A 12490-nucleotide genomic window follows, 5' to 3' on the forward strand; every position below is an offset into this window, starting at 1 on the left:
ACTAGCCAGCCGGATGGCACTTGGTTTTGATTGGTCCTGATACTTTTTAACTGCTATTTTTGGATAGCGGACCACCGGGGAGAACATGGCCTGTTACTATTCTCTTAAAGGGAAGGTTGTCCTATTTTAAAAGCTTCCTAATATATATCTAACTAAATCATTGTAAACTTTCATATCCTAAGATACTAAGTAATACTGTCAACTACTCATAATTTGAATATATTTATAAAACTTTGTAAAGTGTGTAAGTTTAAATGTAGGGCAGCAATGAAATAAATGTGTGCAAAAAAACACATTTGGTAATTACTCAAAACAAGTATTAACTTAAAAACTGACCTAGTAAAGAGCATTGGAGAGGGGAAACCACCCCCTCTGAAGTAACATAGTTTTTGAGAAAGAGGTAATTTCTCAGTAAAATAATTATTAACAGACTTCTAGCTAGAAGTCTTTTATTCCTTTTATCTGAAAGCACACATATTCGTCCAACAAGGGTTCTTTTTTTCTTTCATCATTTTCTTGCAACTTCGATGACCAAATGAGCCCAGGCTTGTTATTTTATGCTTGGATACACCAAGTGAGAACACTGGTCTTTGACAATTACCAAACGTGTACAGTGCCTTTAATGTACTTACTTAGCTGCTTTAAGGACTGGGTGTCCCAAGGCCTCCTTGGAAAATCATCCCTATTCAGGTCTATTTTTTTTTTTTTTTTTTTTTTTAAGGAGAGCCCCCTGAAAAGACAAGCATAATATCCCATAGGGATAGCTAAGAGCTTGTTTCAACATACTATTCCACGATAAAAAAAAAAACAAGAAGAAAAGAAAGGAGATATTGGTTATTGGACTATGCCTCACTCACTAAAAAGTGATGAGAGACACAACAACTAGCATCACCGGCAATCATAATTGCCGTAAAACAGGACGTTACTTAAGGTATTTATTTACTCTACATTTGAATGACTGCATGCCCCATAGTGTTAGCCAGAGGGGTGTCTGGGTGTCTTTTGGGCACCCTGTTTTTAATTTGGACACCCTGTTTCATCTGTCATTTACATGCAAACTTATTGTAAGTGAACAATTTGGACACCCAGTTTTAAAATTTCCAGCAAATTTGGACACCCTTTTACCAAATCCTGGCTAAAACCTTGGCATGCCCTGGATAGTAATGTCTGATATAACCGATGATGGTAGGCTGTTCCAGATCTTCACAGCTGCAGGAAGAAAAGTCATACCCTGAGGGACCGGGGAGTGTAGAGCATATCTGTTGAGTAGCAAAGATTGCCTGGTCAGTCGAGCTGCAGGTTGCCTTACAGGTGGGACTAGCGATTTCAGCAAGGTGGGGCACTTGATGCACTGCATCCTATATAAACAGGAGGCTGCTGCAACATTTCTTCGATGGGATAAACTGCTAAGATTATGTTCAGTTGCTCTTCCGGGCCTTTATGTTTATTCGTTCCAGGTCTTCTTGTAGTTGATTAGCAGCAGCTACTCTCATGCTTGATCTTGTTTCAGGAGGTGAGTTCTTGATGGATGTGAATATTGTAGTGTCATCAGCATAGGCAAGAAGTTCTGAATGGCGGATCACATCATGTAGATCTTTGATGTAGATCAGGAACAGAGTAGGGCCAAGAATACTGCCCTGGGGAACACCGGCACTGATCTCATAGCAGGCTGACTTCTGCCCAGCAACCACTACCTCAAGATGTCTGTTAGATAAATAACTCTTCATCCAAGTAAGCAGTTGGCCAGTGATTCCAAATGAAGTAAGTTTTTGAAACAGCCCATGATGCCATACTCTGTCAAAGGCTCCTTTTATGTCCAGGGTGACCACTCGAGCTTCACCTCTCTCGTTTAAGGTGCTGGACAATCGATGAGACATAAAGGTGAGGAGATCAGGGGCAGAGTGGAGGCTTCTGAAGGCAAATTGGTTGTCTGATATGAGGTTGTTATGAAAGAGATGTTTCCGTAGTTGATCATTTATTATGGTCTCCATCACCTTGCTAATAATAGGTAGGAGAGAAATTGGCCGGTAGTTTGATGGGCAAGATCGACTATTCTTCTTGTGCACAGGAACAACTGATGCAACTTTCCACTGGGAGGGGAAATAGCCTCTGCTGAAACTGAATCGGAAAAGTTTGGCGAGGGGAGCTGCAAGTTCTACAGCGCAGTTTTTCAGAACCTTGGCAGAGATACCATCTGGGCCTGATGCTTTGTTCGTTGAAAGTACCCGTCTTTCACTCTAAAAAAAGCTGTCCGCCGTAGAGTGGCATGGCGGACAAACAAGTGGTTTTTCACTTGTCTTTATTAAGAGAGTATGAATATTCAAATGTGCAACTTTATCTTTGCAGGGGGCTTGGTTACATCTTAGATCATGTGATCTTCGGTGACAATGATCTTGACGGGAACTCACCGTCCAGGCAGAAGGTGTACATCGAGCGCATCCACGTCTACCCCGGATACGTGACCGGTAAGCACGACCACGACGTCGCGCTGCTCAAGTTCACACCTCGCGTGAGATTTGATGAGAACGTGTCGCCGGTGTGCGTGGAGACCGAGCCATTTGAGGTTGAGCGATATGACGAGTGCTTCATTGCAGGCTGGGGTAACACTCAGGAATATGGTATGTTGAGTTTCAGATTGAATATAAGCCATTTGCAAGTTAGATTTGAATAGTGTCTGGTAAAATCACTTAGTCACAATGTACTGCTTCGATTTGAATTCCTAAGACTATAGAGACAGTTGCTATGTCAAACAGTTCGGGGCAAGCTTTTATAGGGTGCGTTCGTTTAGCTTCCCTGGGTCTACCCTGCGGTGCTCACCCGGGCGAGCCCCTGACAAGAGCTAAACGAACAATCACACTTGCCCTCTCGTGGTGACGGCATGCACCTCAGGTCACCCCCAAGTGACCCACTCCACAAGCAGGGCACTGGGGGCTGACCCAGGTGAGCCCCGTCAAAGCTATTCTAACAAACCGGGGCAGACGGGGGTTGACCCAGGGAAGCTAAACGAACGCACCCTATGCAACCTCCAGATGAGCAAACCCTGGTACCATTGTGCCATACACACCCGTTCAGAATTGTGTATGGGTGTTCACAGTCGCTTTCATAACTATGCAAAAGCTTGCCCTTAATCATGTGACATAGAAACCGTCTCTATAGTCTAAGGAATTCAAATTTAAGTGGTAACTTGTGATCAAGCACGTCATTGTACCAGACAATATTCAAAGCTAACAGGCAAATGGCTTATTATGTCTTTTAGGTATAAGTGGTGATGTCACTCTAAAATCTCCTTGGGTGGATTTCACAAAGACATCATGCATGATATTCTTTCTACTTTTGTCTGATTTTGTTTGCCCTTGGAAAAATCAGGAAATTTGTCTTTAAATTGCCTGAAAAGTCTTAGAGTAAACACCATGTGAACATGTAGGTCAGCCCTTAGGTTTTACTCAATAAAATCTTTCTACTTTTTTCCATGAACCAAATATCATGCTTGATGCATCTACAGGATTGAAGGCACTGGACACCATTGGTAATTACTCAATGAGCATAAAACCTCACTTGTTAACGAGTAATGGGGAGCTGTTGATGGTATAAAACATTGTGAGAAACGGCTCCCTCTGAAGTAACAAATTTTATTTCGAGACTCCAGAATTAGAATTTGAGGTCTCGATATCAAGCATCTGAAAGCACACAACTTCGTGTGACAAGGGTGTTTTTTCTTTCATTATTATCTCGAAACTTCAAAGACAGATTGAGCTCAAATTTCCACAGGTTTTTGATTAATTTATGCAAATTCTGAGATACACCAAGTGAGAAGACTGGTCTTTGACAATTACCAATAGTGTCCAGTGTCTATAAGGCAATTGGACAGTTCCAAAAACCAAAGGTATACTTTGCCCTGGGAGGTTTTAACTGATGAACTTTCTCTTCCATTGTACCAGGTAACATTTCAGCAGTGTTGCAGGAAGTTAGGATACCTCTCGTTGATGGGGATGTATGTGTCGGACAGTACCGGGAACACATATCAGTTAGTTTCACTGTTATCACCAATAATATGATATGTGCTGGGAAAGACACTGGTGGAGCCGACTCTTGTCAGGTATGCAAAGATTTTGAACTTGAATTTTTACAAACAATTTGTTTAAAAGTTTTATACGGAATTGGTAATAATAAGAACAATAACAGGACTCGCGTGAGTTCTTCAGTGCTAACACACACCAGTTTAAGGGCAAAACCAAAATTAATATTCTTTAACCCTGATGCAAATTCAACATCTATCATTGTTGCGGTACTCGCTGCCAAAACAAAGGATTCAAACTGCCTCTAGCTACCGGGCAATCTCGGTAGTCTAGTTGGTAGGACACTGCTCTAGAATTGCAAGGGTCGTGATGGGTTCGAATCCCATCCAAGTAATATGCATGTGATATTTTTTAACAGAGCTTGGGACTGTACTGAGTATTCAGTGCTAAACTCACATTGCGGTGTCATGGGTAAAACCAAAATTATTGTACATTAGATGAATTGAAATTCTTTACAAACGATATGTTAAAAACATAACGCTTGTCTAAGATCACAGATTTACATAAACTTATTTGTTTGAACCAATAATTTCTTACAGAGTGACAGCGGAGGTTCCTTGTCGTGCCAAGGGGATGACGGATCATGGCGGGTTGTAGGACTGACAAGTTTTGGTTTTGGCTGCGGACGGCCAGACTTCTCTGGTGTCTACACCAGGGTGTCCAGATATTGGGATTATATATCGTCAGCCGTTAAAGAAGGTATGTGTTTAATTTTGTCATCTTAGTAAGCATTCAATGCAAGGGCATTTTCATAAGGACTCTATCTATTCGAAAATGAGTGAATCGCAAAACTGAATTTGGCTTTTGAACCCCTCTTCAGTGGAACTAACGGTATTCAAACACTATATGTTTAGGCATGGACTTTTCTAGTTTTTCTCTTTTCTGCCATTTCTGCCAAGTGCAGAATTTTGGGACTACTTTATTTTAAAAACACATGGACACCTTGGTGTTGGTGTATCCCAACATAGATCTGTGAAATTGGGCTCATATTGGTCATCAAAGTTGCAAGAGAATAATGAAAGAGAAAAAAGCCACTCTGTTGTACAAATTTTAGTGCTTTCACATGCCCAAAAAGGCTTTAGGCTTGCGGGCTTTATCAGATTCAAATATTTTAGTGAGAAATTACCTCTTTCTGTAACTCGTCCTAACTCGAGATAATACTAGTCTTACTTTGTGAAATCCACCCCAGTGCTTTTAGTTTCACTGAATCATATTTTCAAATTAATTTCCTTTTCGTGTTGATTCAGAGCCCACCACACACTGCGAGGAGCTCGTAGAACCAACATGTCAAAAGCACCTCCCATACACAAGCATCTACCCGGTCTCCCAAACCGACGTGTCTCTGTTCCTCACCATTCTCCCGAACACCTCCTACCCGATGGAGATTAACAGGCTCCCAAACACCTCCGCAAACCCCATGGGGTCTAACAGCTCAGTTCTGATTACTGAAGAGGATGTAGAGACGTTGATGTGCTTGACGATGTTTCCGAGCTGCGAGGCCGGTGGTCGGGAGCCGTCCGTCGTGCCGTGTCGTGAGTTCTGCATGGAGGCCGGGAGCGGCTATTTGAAAGGGTCGTTCTTACCGTTTGCGGTTTCAGCAAACTGCCAGAGGTATCCAACTGGAGCCACGAGTAACGACATGTTCTGTAGAAAAGGTAATGAGAAAAAATGATAATAAAATCAAAACAATTTATGTCCCAAAGAATGATCATTGCACTTCAAACATTATAATCCTTGGTCTCTGGAAAATTTATTTTATTCCTAAAAGGCAAAGTATACTTTTGTTTTTTGGCAGTCAAATGTTTGCAAATGTTTTAAAGGCAGTGGACACTATTGGTAATTACTCAAAATAATTATTAGCATAAAACCTTTCTTGGTGACAAGTAATGGGGAGAGGTTGATGGTATATTACACTGTGAGAAACGGCTCCCTCTGAAGTGCCATAGTTTTCGAGAAAGAAGTAAATTTCCACGGATTTGATTTCGAGACCTCAGATTTAGAACTTGAGGTCTCGAAATCAACCATCTAAACGCACACAACTTCGTGTGACAAGGGTATGTTTTCTTTCATAATTATCTCGCAAGTTCGATGACCGATTGAGCTCAAATATTCACAGGTTTGTTATTTTAAGCATATGTTGAGATACACCAACTGTGAAGACTAGTCTTTGACAATTACCAATAGTGTCCACTGTCCTTAATAGAAATGCACTCATTCTGAGAAGTGTTACTGAATTCAAATCTTGGGAAATAAAAACTGATATCTTTTTTACATCGCACATAAATTTGACAAGAAAAGTTTCTCAAAATGCTTTAAACTATCGAAAAGCTGCTGTAGGCTTATTTAATTATAAGCTTGATTACCAAACATATAATTTCCCTTTAAAGGATGGATACGTTTGGTAATTGTCAAAGACCAGAATTCTCGATCAGGGGTCGAAATTGCCACTAGCCCGCTAGCCCGGGACTACCAGATTTACAGCCAGGCTACTGATTTTTCCAGTTTGATAGCCCGACGGGCTAGTGGAAAAACAATCATCATTACAAACAACAAAGAACTGTTCTATGGTGTATTATAAAGTTTAAGCCGTGACTCGAGACATAATGTGTCTTTCGGGCTACCAAAATCTCATCAGGGCTACTAAAAATTATTGGTTACTAGCCCTGCTGACTACCATGAAAATACACTTAATTTCGACCCCTGCTCGATTGATGAAGGCCCTTTCCCAATGCATAATAATAAAATGACAAACTTGTGAGAACTTGGACTCAATTGGTCATCGAAGTTGCAAGAGAATAATGAAAGAAACAGCACCCTTACTGCACAAATTTGTGTACTTTCAGATGCATTTTAATTAAAGGCTTCTGCCTGGTCTTTTAATTTTTGAGTGAGAAATTACCTCTTTCTCAAAAACTACATTACTTCAGAGGGACCCAATTCTCACAATGTTTCATACTATCAACAGCTCCCCATTGCTCTTTACCAAGTAAGTTTTTATGCTAACAATTATTTTGAGTAAATACCAATAGTGTCTTAAAACCCTTTCTAATTTGTGTGTACTGTCTGTTTTCGTTACTATAAGGTGTTAACCCAGCTTGCGGTATCACCCACCTCTATCCAACATTCTCGAACCACACTGTCATTAACTCACCACCACTGCCTGGTGGGTACTCTGAACCCTCCAATGGCTGCACATGGACGATCACCGGGCCGCTGCACATGTCCCTCGTCATCAAGTTTACTCGCTTCAAGTTCCCCACGTCTGGTTTAGGGAAAATTATTGTAATTGGAAGCGGGTCTGATGCTGGAAATAGGTAAATACAATGTTAGTTTTGTATAACTCAATAGATCCTTGTCATTTGATTGTTGGAACACGTTGCTCGTGTCATCCATGTTTTAGCAATGCACTTGACTGCCGCAACTTTGGACCATCGTAACCGTATAATCGTAACAATCTTGTAGGCCTCTAAGACGAGGTTTCGGGAAAAAACACAAGTCTTCCAGTTATTGCTTGTGCACACTGTCCAGAAAATAATAATAACAATACTTATTGGTAGAACATGTTTATTCGGAGGTCGTTGGTTCAAATCCTGCTCTATAGTAAAATTTTCTTTGTACTACCCCAAATCATTTAAAATTCACCCAGTCAGTTTAAACAATAAACATGCTGCTACCCCAAACCTCACCTTATTGCCATTTATTATTTGAGTTCTTATTTTGTTAACCTGCTTTTATGTGCATTACACTTCCACAGGAGCAGTATTCTACATAAGCAGTTTGATTCAGTCATCCCTGATCCCCTCGCCATACCTTCTAATGAGGCATGGATTCTGTTCGCCAGTATGCCTGATCTACTGGAGGAAGAACCCACAGAATCCTATTTCACCATTGAAACGCATACAGCGAAAACACACACACAGTTAGGTATGTCTTTCTCTCTCTCGTTTCCAGATTGTCATTGTGTTTTGGGACTAGTCTAGTACTTTCATTTTTACTGTTCAAAATTGCTGGCAAATGTGCTCAAATGTTGCCAATAATTGTGCATGTGAATCGCACCCAAGTCTTTGTTCAAAAGATACCTTATTGTTTCTATTGAAGTAGTTTGGACAATTCGGACACATGACAAAGCTTTCATGAATCGAGAGTTTGAGTGCAAAGGCTGACATACTTGGTATCAGCTCCCTCTAAAGTAATGTAGTTTTCGAGAAAGAAATTATTTTCCGCGTACATGTATGTGATTTTCAGACCTCAGAATTAGATTTTGAGGTCTCAAAATCAAGCATCTGAATGCACACAACTTTGTGTGACATTATAATTAATATCTCGCAACTTCGCCGACCAATTGAGCTAAAATTTTCACAGGTTTGTTATTTTATGCATATGTTGAGATACACCAATTGAGAAGACTGGTCTTTTGATAATTACCAATAGTCCAGTGTCTACAATGAAGCTTTCCCAAAATGAAATTTCACATAGTTACACTACCAAGAATGTCTCTATTGATTATAGTCAAGCCTGTCCCATTGTGTGCATATTTTGTTGACGTACTTGTATCATTTTTAGGTGACATTTGCCAGAGTGGTGTTGATAGCTGTAACTTAAATGATGCATGTTTCCCCTCTTGGTGGCGCTGTGATGGAGTGAGGGACTGTGGTGGTGGCGAAGATGAGACAAACTGCACAAGCGGCTACACCATTTGAGTAAGAAAGCACTTGTTATTTATGAAAACAGTGACTGTAAATACATATACACAATGCACAGGGTACAAACACATGCATCTTCTGTCCGCCATTTTGGGTGTCGAAACGTGCACAAAAGGATTTGAATCCCCAAAAAGGCAGAAATGGTGGATGCCCTTTGTTTGGAGGTGTGTAAAAGCATCCTTCTGTGCCCGTTTTTGACACCCAAAATGGCGGAATGAGACGCACATGTGCGCTGCTCATTGTGCATAGTGTCTATACATGTAGATTAACCCTCCCCAGTAACATTTTTGCCCGTGAGTCGCCCTTCATAAGACTCCAAGCCATTGGGTTTTGTCGGGTGGAGCAACTGTCTGAGAATCATCTGTGTACCATGTAAATAATCACAGGGAGGACCAGTGTGGTGTCAATATGCAGAGATAGGTACGTGAAAAAGAGTAAATTGGATATGCGTTTTAATCGCCAAGTGGAACTGTGGGATAGAATCTCTGTGTTATGGAAAGGTTTACGGTAATGCCATGTAATGACTATATCTCTAATGAGTTGGGGGTGGTCCTGTAAAGAATTGTGGTTTAACTCGTCGTTTTGATCAGTATGCTCTGATTGTCTTCTGGAGAAAGCCAGAAGACGTTCAGTGGAGTTAAACCAACGGTTCTTTTCAGAACAACCCCAACTCATTAGAGATAGTCATTATATGGTGTTACCGCAAACCTTTCCATATCGTATTTCCACCATGCAAAGTTTCAACTCCTACTTAAGAATCTCTGTGGTTCTCGCTGGAGTGGGTTTTGGGGTGTGTGACGACATTCAATATTCAAGGATATAACAAAAGGGACAATAGTAATGATATCCACGATTGTTATCACAAAGGAAAACGATATGGTTTCGGGGCTCAAATTTTACACTGAACCACAGACCACTTAATTGAGTATTACCTCTCTGATGTTCAAATGTTGACTTTGATAGATTCTTTCCAGTGTCAAACTACACTTTATAAAACTGAGATCAACCTTCCCTTCAAGGTACTGGACACATTTGGTTATTGTCAAAGACCAGTAGTCTCACTTGGTGTATTTCAACATTTTTTATGAAATTACAAATCTGTGAAGAGTTAGGCTTGATTGGTCATCCAAGTTGCAAAAAAATAATGCCCAATAAAAGGCTTCTGAAGTCTTTGAACATTGAGTGAGAAATAACTTCTTTCTCAACATACACGTTACTTCAGAGGGAGACGTTTTTCACAATGTTTCAAACTATCATCAGCTCTCCCATTGTTCGTTCCCAAGCAAGTTTTTAAGGCTTACAATTATTTTGAGTAATTACCAATAGTGTCCAGTGCCTTTAATGTTGGGTAAAGTAAACAGTTTAAAATGTTAAACTTTGTAGAAAGTTCTTTCTTATTCAGATTCTAGTCAGGTAAGATAAATTGTGCTCCATGCAGAATTTTCTTTTGGTGGTATTGTGGAATTTTACCAACATAATAAAAATAATAATCGTTTACATAAAACGCTTTACACACCCAAAGGGCATCTCAAAGCCATTCCAACATCATTACCCCTGGTCACTGGGCCATCGTCATTCCTTAAACCATCTCAGCTCCTTGGGGAGTATACAACAGCTTGTGCATGAATAAAAAATGCACTACTCGGCTTAATCAATCACAAGAACCATCTCTGCTCTCACAGATACCCATTTACCCTTGGGTGAAGAGAAGCAAATTTATTATTAATAGTTTATTTTAATCTGAATAAAAAACAACCAAAAGGTTGACAACATTCAAATTTACAAAGTTTTTACAGAATTAAGAAAATGGAATTAACAATAAACAGGCAAAATCTATACATAAATACACAAAAATACAGTCAAGGGTCTTGCTCAGGGACACACAAGTGTCTCAAGTGGGACTTGAACCCACTCTCAGCTGAATAGAAACTCTGGAGCTTCAGTTTGTCGCTCTTTACCGCTTAGCCATGACACATCAATGCAAGCCCTGGGGTTCACGTTTATCGAGAAAAAGAGTTGAAACAAGTTCTAGGGGGTCAATTATTGGAGTTCACACACGCATTTTGCATGTGTGTTGGGGGGGGGGGGGGACATGATCTTTAAATCCATTATTGTGAACGTCTTTTGACTCGTAATTTTGCATGGCGTGATAATGCCCTCACCCCCCCCCCCCCAAAAAAAAAAAGGCCAATAGAATCTTGCTGTGTACATAATGAAAATGATAGCCTGTAATATTGCTCAATATTGTTCGTACTAAAAAAGGGAATTGATGCAATCTGGGTATATTTTGTAATTAGTATATAGACTGAATAACCTGTCAACAGGAACCGTGGGATAATAATACTAATAGTATCTATATTATGATAGCGCATGCATCGACCAAAAGGTACTGGCGCAAAACTGCTGGCGCTTGAATAGACAGAAGCGTTCTAAGACATGTTTCTTGAAATTTTTGAAATGATCAGATCAAAAGTATTTAGACATAGCACCTTTTCCAGGTTTTAAGGTTTTCAATGGCCACTATCAGAGACACACGGGCAAACCTCCTCCTCTTAGTGATAAGGTTATTGGGTTCTTTAACGTGCATTACACGCATTACACAACACACTGGACCTATGGCTTTACGTCCCCAACTGAAGGACGAAGTAAATGGTGTCTCTCTTTAAGGATACATGTTTTTCGACCGGGACTCGAACTCACACTCTTCTGATCTGAAATTGGTGCTCTTAACCACTCGGTCACGATTATGTTAAGCCACTCCTGTATTTGACATATGTAACACAATACTACAGCTTTAAGGTTTTGTTTTAGATGGTATAAGATATCAATTTTTATGACCTATTGTTTTGCACATGATTTTACTCAAAAAACGAAGAGCTGTCAGCTCTCAATTCGAGGCCCAATTTTAAAGAGCCGCTTAAAACAAATTCTGCTAAGCACAAGAATAGGCAGAATGCCATTTACAAATATTGGTACATGAGGAATGCTATTTTGGCTTGGAGCCTTATTCTGATTGTGCTTAGCTACTTTAAACAGCTCTTATGAAATGGTGTCAAGGTCAGGAAATGCTTGTCTTAATTATGGGTGGAAATAGTTGAATTGCCAACTTCCCTTATAAATTTTGATATTATAACATTCTACATTTTGGCATTATGAAAAATAGTTATCAGTATGTTGTTTACAGCTTATTATAGAATAAAAATAAATATAGCTTATAATAGAATTTTATATAAATTTATCAAACTTTTTAGATGAATTGGATGTGTGACCAACAACAAAATTATTGAAATGAAATTTTTGGCAAATTCTGTTATATTATTATTACGTTATACTATTTGTTATTGTTAATTATTTATTATTTCATTATTTATTTGTTTGTTTTCTTTATTTATTTATTTACTTAAGTATTCATGTATTTTTGGATGGGGTGTTTTGTTCTTAGTAGTCTGTAATTTGAATTTGAACTAAACGGCACAACTTTAAAGTGATATTAAAGGACAGCTAATCAAGCCAAATATTTGCCATTCTACATAATTGTTCACAGGTGTATTTTTGTGTCTTACACTTAGTTCTTATTACCAAGGCACTTGACACTTTTGGTAATTACTCAAAAATAAATGTGAGCGTAACGAGCAACGGAGAGTTGTTAATGGTATAAAACATTGTGAGAAACGGCTCCCGCTGAAGTAACAATGTTTTTGAGAAAGAAGT

At 39.5% G+C, this 12490-nt stretch overlaps 1 protein-coding gene across 1 annotated transcript in view; it reads left to right on the plus strand.

Moving 5' to 3' along the window:
* LOC139949474 (uncharacterized) overlaps positions 1–12284 on the plus strand; it is a 40710-nt gene extending 28426 nt beyond the window's left edge. The window contains exons 10-16 of the mRNA XM_071947827.1: positions 2347–2618; positions 3939–4096; positions 4616–4775; positions 5324–5731; positions 7159–7390; positions 7831–8000; positions 8640–12284. Of these exons, the coding sequence (XP_071803928.1) occupies positions 2347–2618; positions 3939–4096; positions 4616–4775; positions 5324–5731; positions 7159–7390; positions 7831–8000; positions 8640–8776 (1537 nt within the window). The 3' untranslated portion in view covers positions 8777–12284. The remainder of the gene's footprint in view (positions 1–2346; positions 2619–3938; positions 4097–4615; positions 4776–5323; positions 5732–7158; positions 7391–7830; positions 8001–8639) is intronic.
* Positions 12285–12490: the final 206 nt, after the last annotated feature.

Source organism: Asterias amurensis, chromosome 17 (genome assembly GCF_032118995.1).
Source record: "Asterias amurensis chromosome 17, ASM3211899v1".
Lineage (NCBI taxonomy): Eukaryota > Metazoa > Echinodermata > Asteroidea > Forcipulatida > Asteriidae > Asterias > Asterias amurensis.